Source organism: Poecilia formosa, unplaced genomic scaffold, assembly GCF_000485575.1.
Source record: "Poecilia formosa unplaced genomic scaffold, Poecilia_formosa-5.1.2 Scaffold94, whole genome shotgun sequence".
Classification (NCBI taxonomy): Eukaryota; Metazoa; Chordata; class Actinopteri; order Cyprinodontiformes; family Poeciliidae; genus Poecilia; species Poecilia formosa.
The window spans coordinates 912,725-932,559 of record NW_006800033.1 but is presented as its reverse complement, the minus strand read 5'-3'; the positions used below and the strand labels follow the sequence as shown (position 1 = coordinate 932,559).

The window sequence follows — 19,835 nt, the reverse complement described above, 5'->3', positions numbered from 1 at the left end:
AATGAAACATCAACACTGCAGATGCAAAGTGGCCGGGACTTTATATGTGCATAGCAGGACCTAACTTTGCATTCTCACTGACAGGCAAATAAGGACCGTGCTAAACATCATTATAAGTGAGTTTAATATATGCAGCTGGCAAATGACAGGAATCATCTACACTGCGCATGGTAATTATGTTCGGGTTTTGCATGCACTTAGTGCTCATCACTCCACCGGTCAGCAATTTCCCTTGCAAATTCCTGCTCAACACTTTTAAGTTGCGATGTTGATGCATTTATTATCACAGCTGGATAATCAGATCAGAAGCCTGATGATGAAGGTCTAACTGACAGTCCAACTGTTTCTCAGCTGGTGGGTGCAGCTGAGAATCAGAGAGCCGATGCCTGACACTCAAAATCCAACAGCAGTCAGAGGAAATGGATCATTCTGAGAGATAAATAACTACTTACAGGTTCAGGGTCTTTCATCTGTGACACCAAAGGGGGAATGGTGATAGATGGGTTGATTTGTGTTTTGTCTGCACTGGGGTCTATTAATTTGTCAGATGAACGTTTACATAGTTATTACAATTCTGTTTAAATTCCGGATCCTGGTGTAGATTGTAACAATTTAACTGGCTGCACAAACGATAAAGTGCAAGCACAATCATGCGAGAATGACGGCATAATTTATTTTGAAAAAAGAAAAAGAAAGATAGAACATATTAGTAAAATGATCTTGTTTAAAGGTTTTTGTGCAATTGAAATATTTGACATCATAAAATTTAATTAGGATGATGCCAAAATGCATCTTTTTTTTCTTTTTTGTCAAAAAAGCCACTAGAAAAGGATCATCCATCCATTTATGCATTATAAAGTATCAATTGGCATAAATTGCTGAACATAACGTGAAGACTAGTTCAGTCAGTGACATTTTATTTGAGGTTTAACTTAGATAGGCACAACAACAACGGAAAGCAGATATTTCTGCAGACTGACTGCTGTGTAATATAAATAGAAGTAATTTAGCTACCAGCAAAACTAAAGCAGCTGATGCCAGAGAAGTTATTTCTTTAAAGAAAAAGCAGTGGTTGAATTGCTTCCTGTTGGTCAGTCTGGCCAAAGGTTCTGGTGCTCAGCCGTCCAACTACATTGACCCGGTACCACCCACCGGCCTCCACCGCAGTGGGCTACACAGCCTCTGCTCCACAACAAGCCGTCTGTTATTTTGCATACTTTAATAAATGGCATCTTAATTTCAATGGGAACGGCATGGAGCCAAACATCAACTTGGTTTTCATAGCGCAAGAGGTCATTGCAGACGTGCACACTGCCAAAATAGTTTTTTTCTTTCTTTGTTTTTTTTTTTTTGTTTGTTTGTGGGTGTTAAACACAAAGATTCATTTGCATATCTCTGACAGTTTCTCATGTCTGTTCATGAAGTTTGTGATTTATTGTGTTTCTGGTGGCTCAGCAGGACATAATGTTGGAAAGCATCTTGAGTAATCATGTGAATCCCACATCTTCCACTATAACACTTTTAACTAGAAACCTCCCAATGCTCTTGTTTTAAGTTTGGCCCTTTCTGGTGGCTTTCCACTGAAATACGGTTTAAAAGCTTCTGGGATTTAAGTTGTTTTTTTTTTTGTTTCTTTTGCTGACTGTTTAAACTAGTCAATAAAATAAACCAGGGATTTCCGTGGAGAAGGCAACAAACTGGACATGAAGCCATAACTTAGTCTCTTATGTACTGTAGATGCTTAATCCATGCTAGTATTACATAATAGAGAGACAAACTTGTAAATTTCTTGATTTTCTTCCAACATATGTAAGCACAACAGGGAAAACGCAAAGCCATTTTTTTTCTGCTATGCAACAGGTAGTCATAATACGGAAGCTCAAATCAAACATCCGAGATATCGTTTTTTTAAACCGAAGCCATTTGCTGCAGGTGTCTATCTAAGGGCCTTTGGCAAGCCTTTTTTTTTTTTTTTTTTTTTTTTGGTTTTTTTTGCCAAATCTTATTTCATTGTTGATTCTTTTTATTTTTACTTTTTTTTGCANAGGGCCTTTGGCAAGCCTTTTTTTTTTTTTTTTTTTTACTGTTTGGCTTTTGGCTAATCTTATTTCTTTGTTGATTCTTTTTATTTTTACTTTTTTTTGCACTTTTTCAGTTATACTTCAAAATGTCATGAAGGTCCTGAGTTACACTGCAGCGTTTTCTCTTGTAGATGTTATAGACAACGGGTTGAGACCAATTGAGTTTTACCTGGCTGGGACGTGAAACAAGGAAGGCTGAATTCATCTCATTAGTTTAAAGAAGATGCTCGTTTTGGACGTTTGCTTTGGTTAAAATCATCTTGAGTTAAACTTTTGCAGACTGAGCCTTTCGTACCAAAAAGAAACAAACATGGCTGTACGTCTGCGCCTCTTTTTCTGTTTTGCTTGCTGTGCCATTTGCCAGCATGAATATGTTGAACAGAAATATGATGCGGGGCTTTTAGAAGTGAAAAAATAATTTTTATGAGAAAACCACTGAAAAACAGGACTAATTGCACTGGAATAACTGTTGACGACTTGAATCTTGAGCTGTTGGTTTTATTCCAGTCTGTGTCGCTGGTTTATGCTGGAAACCCTATATTTTCTCAGGTGCACATGTAAAAAAATAAAATAAAATAAAATAAAAAATCTATGTTTGAACTCCATGGCTCAGATGCGCCACACAAACACACTCACACCCGAGTCGATGCAATGTGACGGCTGTTGTTGTGTAACCAAGCCCAGTGACTCATGAAAGGAAGGAATGCGGCGCAGTGATGGGTTGAGGAGGAGGAAGAAGAGGAGGCCTGCCTGGGGAAGGTCTAGCAGAGACAGTCAGCTATGTTCCCAAAGTCATCTGGGGGAGAGATGTAGAGGAAGAGAAAGATGCTGAACGTTTGGTTTTGGGTCATGCCTCAACTGCGAGCGCTTGTCTGGACACTGAACCGCAAGTGAAGCGCAAATACATCTAAGCTTTGATGCAGCCATGACCGTGGTCAGACGAACCAGATGGTAGCCTAACCACATACAAATGTGAACCCATGAAAGTCAGTTACTCAGTGGAACAGGATGCAGATTTATAGGAAAAGCCTACTGAAATAAAATAAAATGAACTCCTCATAAAGAACTGTGCCTCAGCTTGCTTTCAACTGTACTCCCTTAAGAATCATTCACAATATGTGCCAAGTACAAAATTATACCTTGTTTGATTTCGTCTGCCTGTGTTTTTATATATATATATATTTGTATGTGTGTGTGTGTGCGTGTGCTTTGTGGATTTGTTTATATTGACTTTCCTCTTGGCCCAGGAGCCATTTGTTTTTCAGCAATGCGTAGGCAGTTTTGCTGGGATGGAAGTGCATGATATTTGCCTAGTACACATGCGCGCACACTTCCACATTTGCAGTCGTACATGCATAGATTCAGGCTGTGCCTCCGTGCCCGTGTTATCATCCAAAGAGGCAAACAGCCAGCCCCTGATTTAATAAGCTGCCTGGGGAGTAACAGAGAGGTGGGAAAGTACTATCAGCTGATAACTGTCCTCCCTGCAAGCCCATCTTTTTCCTCTTATAGCCTTGCCAAGAGAAAGCTTGGCTTTTCCTTGTGTTTTGTGTGAATGCACATGCCGTGTGTGGGAGCGATCCCCTGCTGCCGGCTCCAGCCCACGTGTCTGTGGGCTGGAGCCGTGCTGGGCTGCCTCATTCTGGGTGTCAGACAGACAGCAGAGGAGAGCCTGCATATGGCGAAGGCAGGCCTGATCTCCAAGCTAAGGAGCATATGCACAGTCCCACACCCACTAATCATGCACACAAAACGCGCGTCTGGCGTCATAGATGGCACTTCTGCCAAGCAGGAGGAATCCACGGCCCAGAGTACTGACAGAATCCCCGTCCCCGTTGTCCTCTCTCTTCTGCACTTCACATGGCCCACATAACACAACGATCACTGTTCACAAACTTGACAGCAACTCCAAAAGAGGCATCTCCAAAGTGCCGCAACAAACGGGAACAAAAGTGTACCACAAAATTTAACAGAGCAACTGCTGCGCCGTGTTTTGACATTGTATTGCTTGCAATGGTTTTGAAAGAATGGGCATGCCGTCTCTGTCAACTCTTTGTATGTCAAACAGGCGAATGTTTCTAAGTTGTTTGAATTTTAACAAATTCAAATACGAGTTTGATGGATGCTGTCACCACGGTGACATTTGAACATTTTACTTCCTGCTGAAAGTTTAGAATACTCCCAGAAAAGATAGACACTGAAAAAAACAATTATTGGATTCCAATAATTGTTTTGTTTTTTTTCCAATAATTTTTGAGTCTATTTGAGTCTCAATTATTTTGAGTCTAATTCACATTATAAGAGTTTTATTATAACAATGACCGGATAGCACTTCCTATGATGTGTTCACTGATCCAAAAAGATCTGATTTTTAAAGTTTCTGACCATCTGTTCTGCTGTCAGACGTTGTGGTCAGTTCTAGTCGAGGTGGAAAGCAGCTAATTTCTCAGTGCGCTTCTCATATTTAATGCATGACGTTCATAAGTCAATATCTGATTGTTCCTCTGGATCTGCGTTTTACTCTCAGATAAAATACGAAAGTTGTTTACTATTGAAGACTTTCATGAAGTGTTAAAGTCTTACCTAATTTAGTTGTATTTTTTAGCATCATAAAAGTTTGGTTTTGAACATGTTTCACATTACTCAAACTTGGATTCTAAAAATTTAAATGTAATTCTCACTTAAAAAAAAAAATATTATAAACTTGTTTTTCCAAGTTGATATTTCCACAGTTTATAATCAACTAATTCTCTTTCTTTTAGAAGAAGATGGATGCCACAATTTGGTGTGAACAGCAGGAAAGCTTTCAGGAAAGAGCTTCTCAGATGATTGGAAGCTGTTGCACCAATGCACCGTGCAGTTTTAGAAAAGAAACATTTCTTGCATCCCACCCCTGACTGTGCCACAATTTCCATCATGAGCCGATAAAAGTTCAGCCGTAGTGTACCAGTAAAGTTGTTTTTTAGATGGGAGGAAAGCGACAAAATGAAAGCAAGTGTTTCCTGGACGCTTTTAGACAATCACACTTAGTGGCAGGCAAAATACTCAAATGCAAAAATGCAGAAAATAAGATATAACCTATCCTAAAAGTACTCCAGAATGTATAATGACCCAGAATCAGAACAGGGATGATTTATGTTTTTACTAGAGTTTTTTGAGGAATCTAAATAGATTTCAGAAGATCAAAGTGAGTAAGACAGCAGCGTTCTGCAAGAAGCAAGAGCAAAACCGGTTCTAAACAACTTTAACTTGCCGTTCGGAGAGTTAAACATTGGTTAAACCTGACGATGTACCAGCAATTACAAAAATAATTTTACTATAATTCCAAGCTCAGAAGGGCCTGTTTTCATCTCATATTAAAACTATTCTCTTTGAAGGTGCATCAGTTACAGTTCAGAAGCCGGTGATTATGTGAAATCTGTGGTTTTTGCTTTGCTTTTGTTTGCTATTAGGGCAACAGTGCAGCCTTGGCTCTTGTGTTCCACAGGAGCCGAATAACAGGCATGCTTTGGGGTGGCCACAGTGACCCGCAGCCGACACCAATGATTGATCCCGGTGCAGGAATAAGTGCCTGCGAGCAGCTGAGCGCACCAGTCCACTGAAACGCAGCCAGGCGGAAAATTAGAAATCTCTTCATCCCTGGTCCATTTGAAATCCGATATCTCTCGTCTTCCTCTCACGCAGTCACCTTTCCTTGGCCAATATATCTGTTGTTAAATGATGTGTTTATGTGCACGCGCCGAACGGGCTGGGGATTGTTTTATCTTTGAGAGTTAAGAATGTGCATATGCCCAGTAAAACTTTCCATTCCTCCAAACACCTCATGGTCTACATTTAAAATGAAATGCATTTCTACATGCCGGCTTACAGTTGAGTGAGGTGCATCCTGCATAGGATGCCAGTTGAATTTGGTGCATCTGGTCTCCTCTGAATGCTGCAAGGCTAAGAAAAACAGCATTTCCCCCCCAACAAAGTTTGCTTGTCTTTACATTTTTCCCCCAATTTCATATTTAAAGTGAATAAGCCCATTTTATTATCAGATAAAGATCACCAAGGTGATTTATTTTTTTTATTACATTTTCAATTCTTCTTAGTTAGAGAAACTCCTCATAACCTAACATTTAATTGCTACTTGCTGCTTTGCAGAGTCATTTTAATTCGGGCACATTTTAAATGTTTTTTGAAGTTCAGAACAATTTCCAAAAAGTTTTATAAGATGGTTTTTTTTTTGTTTGTTTGTTTTTTTCCCCCTGTAAATGTAGTGTTTGTGTTCGTTTTGGTCAGCAGTCGTTTGCTTCTTAAGTTCTCCCATAGATTAAAGATATGAACGTTTCATTTTGTCCAACATGGTTCTGGTGGCTCTCCAGGTCTGGCAGTGACCAGAAAATCAAAGTAAAAAAATATATATGGTTAATAGCTGTTCATACATATATGATTTACCAAAGGAAGCAGATTACTTTTTCACATCGGCTCAGGTTTTTCCCTTTACAAGTGAAATCGTAATTTGCTTGCTTCTCTTTCCGATATTAAAATCAGTTTTAATTATCTAAAACGTTTACTAAATGTGCCAAAAAAAAAAAAGTTAAACAAGAATATAATTGGAGGGAAAATATTTTAGTAAAATACATAACTTGCAAATAGATATTTCCTCTCTAATGTATTGTAGCTCCTGAACCTTCACTGTTGATCTGGTTGTATTTCTCCAGGTACGTCTGCCCAGGGCAACCCCCTCCTGGCCTCTCTCCCGGTGCCGGGGCGGCCTCTGCAGCCTCAGCTCGACCTCAAACACCTCCTACCCTTCAGACTCAATGGATCCTCACCCCTTAGCCTCTTTCCTAACTTTAATACGGTGAGTCTCGTGTCACAAAAACTGAAACTGTGAGCTTAGAATAGAAAAATAAGTTAACAAATTCAGCCAAATTAAATCTCCTCAGCTGAGCTTAAACGTGTTAATGAGTGAATGAACGCAACACTTAATTTTGTCCATCATATTATGATCTGTTTATTTTGTAAGCGGGCCTTTTGTTTAGGATATGATCTTCATTCAAGCGTATCTGCTGTGAAAACTGCTGTTGTCATGACGCCGTCTCCATCCACAGACGGGACCCTTGCCACCTGAACCGTCGGCAGCAAACCTCTTGGTTTTCATGCACCTCAGCGTGACGCTTACCTTGCCTCTGTGACTGGAATTAAAAGCTTGTGTCTTTGATCCTTTCTCTGCGCTCTATGCCCATTGTCATTTTGTGTGTGCATGCGTGCAGGCACTCCAGAAGTCTTTTGATCCTACTTTAACACCCTTGTTGTGTGTTGGGTTCACTGCTTTCATTGCACTTGAGAAAAGAAAAAAAAAAAAAAACTTCAGCTCTGTGGTCTATAAATGGAGGATAAGCTGCAGCTTTTACACTCCAGTATGTGTCTTTTTGGAGACTGGGAGGAAGCAGACATATGGCTCCTTCTTTACAGCGGAGGACGTGTGGGAGGGGGGTGGATGAGACAGACGTTTGCTGCGTGGCGTTCATGTTTTGGGGGGGGGTCACCAACCTGCTTGTGAAAAGTTCAGTCAATTCGTTTGCTCCTCCGCCTTGTAGAACAGCGACTACGCAAGTCGCAGAGGCGGCGTGGTAAACACTTATTCCTCTAACACCCTCATGTATTTATATTAGCAGTGCAAGCTGTGGGCTCAAGTCTCCTGTCAGTGTTTTGTCTGTGTTTCACTTTGGGGAAAATTGCTGGTTCTATTTCCAGTCCATTGCACGTGCCCTGTGGTTCTTTTCAAAATAATTTGTTACAGTCACACTTTGCTGCTTTTGCATTTACTTTTGCTCATTCTGCTAGACAAATAACAGTAATTGTTATGGCAACAGCTACTTTAGGAGAAAAACGCAATTTGAAGTGAAGGAAGTACATTGCCTTGGAACAATATTCACACCACTTGAATTTTTTTTCACCTCTTATCCACTCATAGTGACAGTTTTTAGGTGATTGACAAGCACGAAGTGGTGCATGATTGCAAAGTGGATGGAAAATGGTACATGTTTTTAATTTTCTTATGAAAAATTGAACAGTGTGGTATGTATCTCAGACACTTTTTTTACTTTAATACTCTAAATGTGGAGTAACCAAATGATTTCACATCTTACAAAGACATGGCTGTCGACCTAACCTCAGGGAAAGAAGAGCATTACTCAGAAAAATAGCCATAGTGACTTTGGAGGAGCAGCAGACAACTGCGGCCTAGCTGGAGAATCTTTTGACAACACAGTAATTAGTTTTGCACTCCTTTACGGCAGAGTTGCACGAAGAAGACCATTTGTTGAAAGTTTGGTGAAAGAAAAGGCATAAGAAGGCTTTCCCTTCTATCAAATATGGTGGTGGTAGTGTCATACTGTGGGCTTCTTTTGTTTAGCAGGAAAAAGGTTGCTATACAGAGCTATCCTCAAAGAAAACAGTTTGAAGAGGCAAAACTGGAGGCTGACTACGGAACGGCCCATTTTTCAGATTTTTCATGAAGACATGCATTGTCTCCCTTATGTCTCACAATTAGCTACTTTTTTTTATCAATCTTTCTTATGAAATCTAAATAAAAGTCATACAAGTTTTTTGTTTTAGTTTCAAATCACTCAAATGCAAACGATTGCTGTGAAAGTAGATATTCCACGAGAAAAACACAGCGACAAATTAGAGGTGGTATGAAGGAAGTAGGTCAGAGAACGTATGGAAGCCTTTTGACGGTGTAACAATATAACATCATATCACCGTTACTTCAGTGCCAGAACAAGATGATTACCCCTGTTAAGCACGGCCTGGCAGTGCAGCTGCAGCATTAATCACAGCATCCATTCAGCTTGGAGTCCCAAGTTCTTTTAGTCCTGATAAGGCATCCGCTGCAGCCTGCATTTCCAGAGGGGAAGATGAATGCACCTGTCTTCAAACCCAAATAGTCTCCAGTTACCCTGGTGTCCCTTCTTATACAGTGCCTTCACATCTCTGTCTGCTTCTTTCTCTCAACCTTTACCGAAACCTCAACACGGACTGAGCCGCCTGGCGCAGGACAAGTCCTGTCTGCGCCTGAATGGCAGGGGAGAGCGAAGCACTGGGACAAAAGAGGCATTTATAGCCGTCGGTTCAGGATGGCTGCAGACAGACAATGGACACATTCTTCAGTTCCTAAAACAAATATCTGTGAGTGCAGCCTGCCCTGAAGAGCTGGACAGAGGGCAGCAGGACTGGGAGAGCTACATTTCAGTGGTTGTGCTGTAGCTGGCGAGGAGAAAAGCAAAAGTTTACTCCCAGAGGTAGCCTTGAGTCATACAACACAAGACCAAAATAGAGCAGCTAAATAGTCTACCCTGGGGGAGACACACCACCAGCATGGAGGTATCTTTGTCAGGTGTGTTGATAGTGCCTCTCACACCTGGCCCTGAGGAATCCGTGGTAAACCGACTCCGTTCTTTACGAGGTAGCAGCTGCTTCGAACACAACGCAGCTTTGGAAGGATCTGAGGCAGCATCCGAGTCAATGCTATCAATATAGCAACACTCCTTGATCTCTGGGCAGCTGGGGCTGACAGCGGTGTCACCACGTCGGGTTCCGAGGACGTGTCGGTGCAACTAAAAGTGAGAACAACCCACTCCTCGGCTATCCTCTCATGCAAGCCAAGGAACGGACGGGGTCAGGCCCTGTGCCAGCTGAGGATAAGATCAAGGATGACTGTGAAATTTTATACCCGTCTGAAGGGTGTCGTGATGGAATCAGCTGTCATTCTGGACTGTAGAGCCTTTAATGAAGCCTTTTGCTTTGTTTGCTGTTCATAATATACCACGAGGGACTTTCTACTGTCTGTTCACCGGATGTTAAATCTATATTAGTCTGTTTAAGTGATTGATAATGACGTAAATAGACATATTTTTGTGATTGGGTAAATTCTTCTATGAATTACTTTGTCTTTTTGCAGATAAGGAGCAGTTTCACAAATTTGGCTCGTTAACATTCAGCATTTGATCCCTTAAATGAAAAAAATGTGAGACGACACAACTCCTTGTTTTGTCTCACGTGAAAGAAAGTCATGCAGCTACAGACAGCTTTCGTGTAAACAAAATGATACAATAATAACCTGGAAGGTCACAAACGTGTGGTTTTGAGAAATTATTTATTATTTTGAGGAAGACCCTTTATTTTGGCTGAACTGAAGGTTTATTATGGCTAAATCACAATATTTAGCTAACCAGATAAAATGGTAATGTTACAAAAATACTCCCAAATTACTGATTAAAATGTATTGCATAATCCACCAGGTTTCAGGTGTGAACACATATTACCTAATCAGTGCCACTAATTGTTTTGTCAATAAATTCTGAGTTTCTAGATCAATAAATATACATCGATTAAAGCCTGGATGTAGAACTTTTTGAAACCTCGTGTTTAGCTTGCACGTATTTGTTGTTTTCATGACATTTTTTAATATGGAGCAATCTTAAACAAACCTTAAATTGAAAGCTGTTGTTGTAGTGCGAAGAGACATAACATTGCATTGTACTAAAAATATCCAGGTAAAATAAAACACATCTCTTTCTAAGGATTTGTAATCAAAATTCAGCCACCGGTGACAATGCTTTTTTTGTGTGTGTGTGGCTGAAAAATGCGTTCAATATCAAGAAAAGCCCATCATGCACAGTCACTGCAGAGATACTGAGGTATTCAGCTCATATCAAATAGCGGCAGCATGCTGATTAACAAAGAAAAGTTGTTATTTGTTCCAGATTTATGCCTTAAATCCTACTCAGCTGTCACCAAGGGAACATCTCGGCATGATTCTTTGTTTCATGCCTGTTTTTTCATGATGATGGGACGTGATGTGAGGATCTTTTTCTCTTCATGCACTTTGGCTGCATGCAGGGTAACCCCAAGGGAGAGATATCTTTTGATCCTAACCTTACTTTATGGCTGATGTTCAGCGCATTCCAGGAGTTGCACTGTGTTGGCTTTCTGCGATCTGAAAGCATATTTTGAAAGAATATGAACCTGTCAGATGAATTTGATTCACTCATTAGTTAAAAATTGGTACGTCAGAAGTTATAAGACCGAGACAAAATTGTTCAGCACAAACCTACAAAATCTGAGTTTCAGACAACAGAAGCAAAAAGCCGAAACTGGTCAGTGCAGACACAGAGGGAGTTTTAAACTTCCTTAATCAGCTGGAAGCAACTGAGAAAGTGGAAAGTGAGGAATTTGCATTTCTGCTCTGCTAAGCAAGCATACATTTAAAATGAAACATAACTTGACTTGAATAATAAAGAACAAAGGACCAGCAGTCTTAGCTTGGATTTTTTATTGTTTTATTTTTTTTGTCTCCGTTATCAAAAATAATCTCATTAGAAGTCAGACCACAAAAACTTTGTGTGAATGGAGTTGTTTTGCCATTAAGAACTGAGATACCTGCAACAATAAATTAAGTGCATAACTTCCAGTCATTAGGAGGCACGTATGACGCAATCTCAGATGTCTGCGTTATGTGAAGGCACAAGCAGCAGAAGGGGGAAGTGTTTTCACCTGTTCAACAGCAGCAACATTTTTTATATATAACTCCCAGTTGAGTCTTGTAAAGTTATAACTTTCAGAAAGTGATAATTGCACCAGAGATTATCATCCAACAAATTTAGATGAACAGTTTTACATGTGCAGCCCTTTAACACACAGTGCAAATCTGCAAATAAGAAGGCCAACTTGTTGTGTTTAAAAGTGTTGACTGCAGTAATGTTCTAAATCACTAAAGGCTTAATTCAGTAATAATGCATCGCACTTTAATCCAGACACTCTAAGCCAAATTTCAAACTATGTCCAAAGTTTGACTTGAGATCTGACCACAACTCTGGAACGGGGGCAAATGTTCCCATCAGCACCAGAAAACCTGACTGCACTCATTTATTGGTATTGGCATTTATTTGTACATCAATTGATGTCGACAAAAGATTTACAATGATTCACAACACTCTTGTAAAAGACATTTTTAATCTCAATGAGATTTTTTTTTTATTTCCTCGTTAGATGAATGTTGAATATTCAGACTTGTTTGTTCACTTTTATGAAATATTGGTTGTTTAGTTATTCTTTTTATCAGGAAAAGGGGAGAATAAAATCACTGTTAGTAGTGTTAAGTGCAGACTATTATATTGCACTGTTTCATTGTGTCATTATCCAATAACTTCACTGATTTCACATCATGACAAAAAGCCTCTAGAAAAAGAACTATTGTAACATGAATTAACTTTGTGGTCATTTTTACTGAAGTGCTAGTATTATTTATTTAGTCCTCCTTAGAGCAAAATTAATGAATACTTTATGCATTCTATTTACTGCATGCATATTTAATGAGTATTTGCAATATTTGCTTTTGCAGAGATTGATTTTGCATCGTCTGCCACTGTGTTTTAGACTCTGCAAAAGCGCAGCCTCTTGGCTTGACAGGAACATGCTGCTTGTGTTGATTTTTGCTGTCTGTGTCTCAGATGGACCCTGTCCAGAAGGCAGTGATTAACCACACGTTTGGGGTCCCTCACCCCCTCAAGAAGAAACAGATCATCTCCTGCAACATCTGCCACCTGCGCTTCAACTCAACGGTAAGAAAAGATTCGTTGTTGTTGGGGTTTTTTTCTGTAAGAGGAAGATGGGGGAAGTGTAGCAATAAAAGGAAGAAAGAGACATTATGCTTTTTTGACTGTATAATGTGCACTGACTGCATCGCCCTTAGTAAATAATGGGTCTACCTCAAGAGAAAATTGCACTCTGGAATTGTAGTATTTTTCTTCAATGTTTGTTTTCACTGGAAAAAGAATGTTTCTATGATATGCCAAGGAATCATGGAAAACACTAAGAACATCTAAGGAGTCATTGCTGCAATGTAAACATTGCTGTTTTGTGTTGTTGTTTTTCTAATGAAACTTTGCAAAGGTGCAAAAAAAGTTGTGCTGCCATATTCTTTAAAAAAAGAAGCTTTCTTCTCCAACATTTGCAAATATGCTTTACTCCTTTAATACTGTAATTGTCCAATAATAATCCTTAAACCTAACCCTAAATTCTGTGAGCACTGAACTGCCTGACATTCAGCTGAATTTTGTTGGATGTCCACTCCTTGGAAGTCGGGGAACTATATCAGATATGGTAGGATTTTACTATTTGGTATAATCTTTCTCACTGTAAAATAATGGAATTCAGCTAAACTGGAAATTTAGTTCTCCAACGTTGTTGCTGACGTTTTCTCTTTTCCATTATAGAACAATGTAACCCGGAACTCCAGACTAACAAAATTCTTTCTTTGACAGACGTGTTCAAATCAGTCAAGTACATTTTATTTGCGTCATCTGGCTGCTACTTTCCATTCTTAATTTCAAGCATTTTCTTTGAGTAAATCAGACGTTGTTTTCTGTTTCAAACTGAACTGTGGTTTGCTGGAGCCGTGATTAGGTCAAAAAGGCCTTATATAAATAGCGTGGGGTTTTTGGTTTTGTTCTTGTGTGTAGATTTTTGTTCAGTTTTCATCTCAGTGCAACTTTATGTCTGTTGGTGAACAGTTGTGTTGGCAAGAAGGCTTAGATTGCAGCTTAGATTCCATTTATCAGCAAAGTGCAAAAAGAAAACAATCAGCAGCCACAACAGGACGCAGATTTCTCAGCTGCTCTATCCATCCTTTGTGTAGCACATGTATTGTATTTATGGAAACAGTCAAATTAAAAAGCAGTAAACAGTTTGGAAAGATGTCTTCAGTCCGGATGCAGCTAAAATGCGAAAACGGCAACAGAGTTTCATTTGGACTTTAGTCTTCAAAAAGCTCCGAAGAAGCAGAGGTAAGAAAGGGAATAAGATGTAGGCATTCTCTCTTATAACTACTGATAAAGTTAAAGTCAAGTTTACTGTAACTTTATCAGTAGCTTGAAGAATTTGGGCATTTTCAAACCTCCATAAACCTCTCCAGAGTTTTATGTAGATGCAATTTAAGCTTTCCGTGATGCACAATGTTCTAAGAGGAAAAGCTGCCTGGGCTACACAGCTTCTAAGTGTTAGTCTGATTTAACGAGCTGTTTGTAGCAGCAATTACATTTAAAGTTATCTTATTAGAAAACATACTAAACTATGTTTTAATCAGCATAAATCCAATTGAAAATCATAACTACTGTTATCCCTGACCTGTCTGGTATGCTCCTCAGTTGTGGTGACATGTTTGACAGCGTTCTCTAGCAAATCCCCATGACCTTCGGACGACAGTTTTATTTTTACCGAGTTTAAACAACACACCGTTAGACTCTATACAGTGAATATGTGACTTTTGAAAGCAATCATTCAATCAGCTGAACTGGGTTCTTATTTTGTTCATTTAAATGAGATGAACACATATGAGGTGAAAAATTCCACTAAATACCTTTAATTTAGTGGTTGTTGTGTCAAAATGTGAAAAATGGGGGATGGACACGTTTGCAGTGCAAGTTTATTTACATCAGTGCTCATTGCTTTGCTTGCTCTTTTTTTTTTTGAAAGCCTTTTCTTGAGGATATATTTCTCTAATGACCACTTCCTTTCTCTTGTGTGTTTTTGGTGACTAATATCCATGTGGGACCTGATTGAAATCTGGGTTCAAGATACTGATGATCTTGCTCTCTCTATACATCTATATCTTTTATTCTTCTATATAAAATCTGGCGTCTCGCTGATTAACCAAAGCAGCTGGCAGTACAGTTTAACTTCTGTGTCTATTTTTCACTAGAGCCTGGACTCGGAGGCTCTTTAAGTGAGTGGAATGGAGCTAGCTTTTCACCCACTCAGCGTGTATATATGTCCACGCGATGTGTACAGCCCTCCGCCCACGTTTCCTTTCATCCCAGGGATTTCTTGATCACTGGACGATCTGGAATCCTTTTGATGAGCAGCACATCCTCTTGTAGTTTCTCTTGACTGAGCCGCAGCTCATTTCACGCCTTGTCCTTCTGCCTCCTTTGAGACCCAATTGGATGGCTGCCGGTGAGGAAGCTGAACTATTCACAACAGGCTGTGGAGTCGGATGACATGCTTATGTATTTTTTTTTGTCTGAGTTGGTTTCTCTGAGCTAATGCTACCTGAGCAGCAATCAGTCGTGTTGGTGACTCTCAGGTGATCAGATTTACTGCCGTTTTGCTCCGAGTGAGAAAAGTCTTGATGAATTTGCCTGTCTGTTATGTTTTTCCTGGATGTTTTCATTTGATCACAGAATGTCTCCTCTTTCTTTTTTAGTTGCTGCAGAAATGGTAAACCGCTGCCAATATGATACTACCCAGAGCTCAAAATATGCAAAACAGAACTCATGCTAAATCCACTTTCCTTCCTACATTCCTCACTCTGAATCCTTAGCAGTGGGGAAAATGCTCACCTTATTTGGCTTTTCGTGTTGTTTGTGGTGATTTTAAAGATTTACTCCCAAGCATGTAGCTCTTTAAGCCCAAAATGATGTTTTGTTCACACCGGCGGCTGATGAGGTTGTCTTAGCCTTTAATGAGTGATCTGTGCATTGATTTCTTTGCTATTTTTATGTGCCATTGCTTTGTGTAACAACGTGGCTTTTGTTCTCCGACTGAACAGGGTCACGGGAGTGATGAAAATGGAAACGTAAATTGCCGTCCACTCGAAAGGAAATTTGCGTGCTTTTATTGCTGCAGTGTAGTCAGTCAGGATGTGTTTTGAGTCTGATTTGTGTTTGTGTGCTTATGAGAGCCTTAAATGTGTGTAACATTAGTATGTATTGCCAAGTGTGTCTGGGTTCTGCAGAGGCTGACTCTCACAGTGCACATTAATAGGGTAGTTGTAGAGATGGAATCCTCTCTCTTGTTGCATATTACACATGCAATTATACCTCTGGCCTCCCAGTGTGCCAGCTCTGTTATCAGGTGGAAACAGACTCTCCTTCTTGCAGCCTCCGGATGCCTGTGAGAGAGAATTTTTGGGCAAGTGCATTTGAACATTTCTTGCACACGGGCTCTGGTCTTTGCAGCAGATATGGCAGTTGGTCCTCTATGCTTCTTTCCGCTAACATGTCTTTTTCTTCTTTTCCATTTGCCCACAGAACCAAGCAGAGGCCCACTATAAAGGCCACAAACACGCCCGGAAACTCAAAGCCATGGAGGCCCAGAAGAACAGGCAGCGACGAGGTGGAGATACCTCAACTACAGGGAAGGAGCGGGAGCGGGAGCGGGACCGAGAACGAGACCGAAACAAGACGACCCCTTCTGATGCAGCTCTCCCAGCACCTATAGATACAAGCTTAGTAAAAGAAACAAGTAGGTGCACATATAGAAAGTGAGAAAGTCAACCCTGAGACTGGAATTCATTTCTCTGCCATCTTCACATTGTGAATGAACTCTAACACATTTTCTTCCCTTATTTTATTTTAAACCCATCTGGTAGCCCTCAAATTAGAGACAGACTTTTAAAATACATTTTGTGTACTTTATCTTTTATCATTCCTACTTCAAAGCACTTTTTCAAAGCTTATGATGTCTGGGCTGCTCTTTAATTTGTAATTGGTAGGACACCAAAAATGAGAAGCAACTGCAAAAGCACAACTCCTTCTGTTTTTCTGTATCAATCAAAGCTAAAATGAAATTATTTTATAGCTTTAGTATACCTGCTGAAATACAGTATATGGATATAAAAACATTTTTAAAAAACAGAATGCTAAGTCAAAAATTACTCTGCAACTACAAGCTTTTCTAGGTTTTCTCTAATTGTTGATAATGCCTCGCTTGAAGTTCCAAAGCATTAGAAAAATCTTTCTGGCCGTTTCCGGACTGAAAGTTGTCAATGACTTTATTTTCTTGTCCATTCTTGATTTTATTGTTTTGTTTTTGTCTAGATCGGGGTCTGGTGTATTTCTCTTTGGTGCAATTCAAAGAGAAATACACCAGACATATTGCCAGACAGGTTCCATTTGAGTGATTTCTTGACTCTACAGGTCTTTCGATGATCCAGCCCTGGTGTGTCTAACGAAACTGAACGCAAACATTGTGGCTCAGTTTCTGATGATCTAATTAAGGGAGCAATTACTCTGGTTTATTGTCCAATATTAAAAGTAGTTACAGTTATAATAGTGATGAATGGTGCCATACAATCAGCTGTCAGTCTGTAAATTAAGCTGAAAGACTTCATCACTTCAACTTAAAAAATGTTAACAGGTGAAGTGACGGTAGCAGAAATGTTTGGCTAAAAGCTGCTATGAAACTACTGTCACTCTAAGGAAACTACACAAAAGATTTTGGCATGGAGTTACCAAAAATCAGCAAGACCTTAGTTTTTTTTTAGATATTATGGGATTGACACCTATTTTCCAGATTCCTAATAGTTAGTTGCCCTAGTTAGCCTTTCAAAGTCTCTCGTCAGAAGTTTAGCTGCAACGTTATTTAAATGACGGCGTTAGGTGCAGACATCAAACTTTGGATTTGACTGCATTTTTTTTTTTAGTTATTCTGTTTGAAGATTTGTATGAAAAGCATTGAAGGCCATGCTTAATTAAGTTCAATTGGATGAGGATGGGATATGTAGAAGTAAATTAACAAACTTTCATTCTAAGTAAAGCACTTATGAGTTCACTGCTCTCAGCCTTGTGTCTAACGTTAGGTTCCAAAGTTTTCAGACTGCAAGAACGGTCCGAGATGTTGCGTAAACAACCAGGCTTGCTGAGATCGATTGGACTCTCTCTGTTCTTTGTTACCCCGTTTTTTTTTTTTTCTTGATTTCAATTTCTTGACTCCCCATTACTCTCTTCTGCTCCCACCCTATTGAAGTTGGAATGAGAGGATGGTGACAGGACCCGAATTGGTGTGTTTGAGCACAATAAACGGCACAAAGTGCTGAATGAGCCATGACGGAGCAGAGCGGTGCAGAGGGGTTTCGTTTTTAATGGGCTGTCAAAAAAAAAAACTAAAGCTGAACAATATCAAAGACATTCATCTACTTCTACAGAAAAAAGTTCAGCTGTTCGCACTTTAGTGGTGCCAATATAGATATCTAGTGCTTTACAAAAGGAAATGTGGTTCTTTTTTGTTTTCAACAAGAAAAATAAATGTAAACCTTTCCACTGCAGACAGCTGCACCTTGACTTCTAAGAACCTGAATTGTTTCTTTGGCATTTTGACTGCTACGTAAACCCCATTAGCTTCTCATATTGCACTTGTCTGGATCCAGACTTTTCATTTATCATTTTGAAGCAAGGGGACTGTGCCAAGGCTATAGCAGTTTTTTTTTTCCCCCCTTCTTATTTCCTCTACCGTTTTAAGTTCCCCGCCTCAGAGAAGATCTCTAGCTATGCAGGGTTTTTAAATGCAGACAGAATATCTGAAATAAAAGAGAGAGATAAAGGTAGTCTTGGATAGGAGTGACACTGTTTATCCTCCAGACAGGGTAGTTTATAAATGGACACACACATACACACATTTTCCCCTTGAGTGCCAAGAGTCTCCTTCAGAAAGGAGAAATCAGACAAAAGTCCCAGAGCCTGATAACACTCTCATCAAATACAATTTTAATATTCTGCTGTTCCAAAGGCCCTGAAAGAGGAAAGCACGGCAGAGGCGAAACGAGACGAGATGAGTGGGAAATGTAAGATAAGATGAAATGAATGAGAGCGAGCGAGGGAGAGAGAAATGAATGAGAAAGGGAAAGCACGAAAGAAGTAGATAAGTCATAGCTAATTTTTATGCCGTGAATAATTTTGCAGTTCCAAGGCAATTTTGTGCCAAAGAACACTCTTTAATAAACCCAATTGTGCGACTGGCCTGATGTGAAATTGAAATGCACCAGAGTGAGCCAGTGCTGGCATCCCGCACAATGCCAAACTGGGATGGAAAAGCATTCCAGATTAATACTTGATGAAATGAATTACATCTGCCATGAAAATAAAAGCTGCTGGGGAGCTTTGAGAGCCTAATGTCCAGAGTGTCTGTTCTCAGGAACCAATAAGATCCCCGTCGGTGGTTCACTGAAGTATGTGCAGTGTCTCACTCGGAACAAAACAAAATATTCCCCTGGACCCACAAGGTCAGCCTCTTGGCTGCGATGGAAATGCCTGCGGAATAATATGAACACGACGGGCAGCTTCTTTTCATAAATGACTGTTTTATTGAAAGGGAATAAATGGGATTAAATATTTTATTTCTCCTGCACATGACTGAAATAGCAAAATAACAGTGGCTCTTCATTTAACATCCCTTTGTTACTTTTTTAGAAACACTTCATATCCAAACTCACAGCCTTTTGATGAGCTTTTGTAGGAGAGTTTTTCTGTTGTTCCAAACTTCATCTTGGGATAAAAACCGCAGTGAATATTTGTACGGAAAATTACTTAAATGTACTAGTTCTTATCACTTTCGCTCTGAATTGTTGGCAGTTGGTTTTAAAGACGAACATTATGCAAAATAAAAAATAAAAACAATTACAACCCTCTTTTGTTATACTTATCCTATAGCATTTTACAAGTATGAAGTATGCAGATACATGGAAATTTTACTAATTCTCCTTGCACACTCTTTCCAGACCATCCAAAGTCCAGTATCCGCCTTATTCTCTCTTCTCTTCAACTCAGCACCCAGTTTTAGCATAAGTTTTAAGTCTGTCAACTGCAACGACCTCCAAGTTCATTTTTTTGTCTATTAAACCATTTCACTGATGGTTTAATTATATTTTCTGGATCATTACTCATTCATTTTAGCTTCCTGGCAGTGACTACAGTGTTTTAATGT

At 39.6% G+C, this 19,835-nt stretch overlaps 1 protein-coding gene across 4 annotated transcripts in view; it reads left to right on the top strand.

Moving 5' to 3' along the window:
- The window catches only part of znf385c (zinc finger protein 385C), a 130,293-nt gene that overhangs the window by 99,542 nt on the left and 10,916 nt on the right, over positions 1-19,835 (top strand). For all 4 annotated transcript variants that reach the window (XM_007558108.2, XM_007558107.2, XM_007558106.2 and 1 more), the window contains 3 exons: positions 6,788-6,930; positions 12,587-12,697; positions 16,166-16,379. In XM_007558108.2, the coding sequence (XP_007558170.1) occupies positions 6,788-6,930; positions 12,587-12,697; positions 16,166-16,379 (468 nt within the window). The remainder of the gene's footprint in view (positions 1-6,787; positions 6,931-12,586; positions 12,698-16,165; positions 16,380-19,835) is intronic.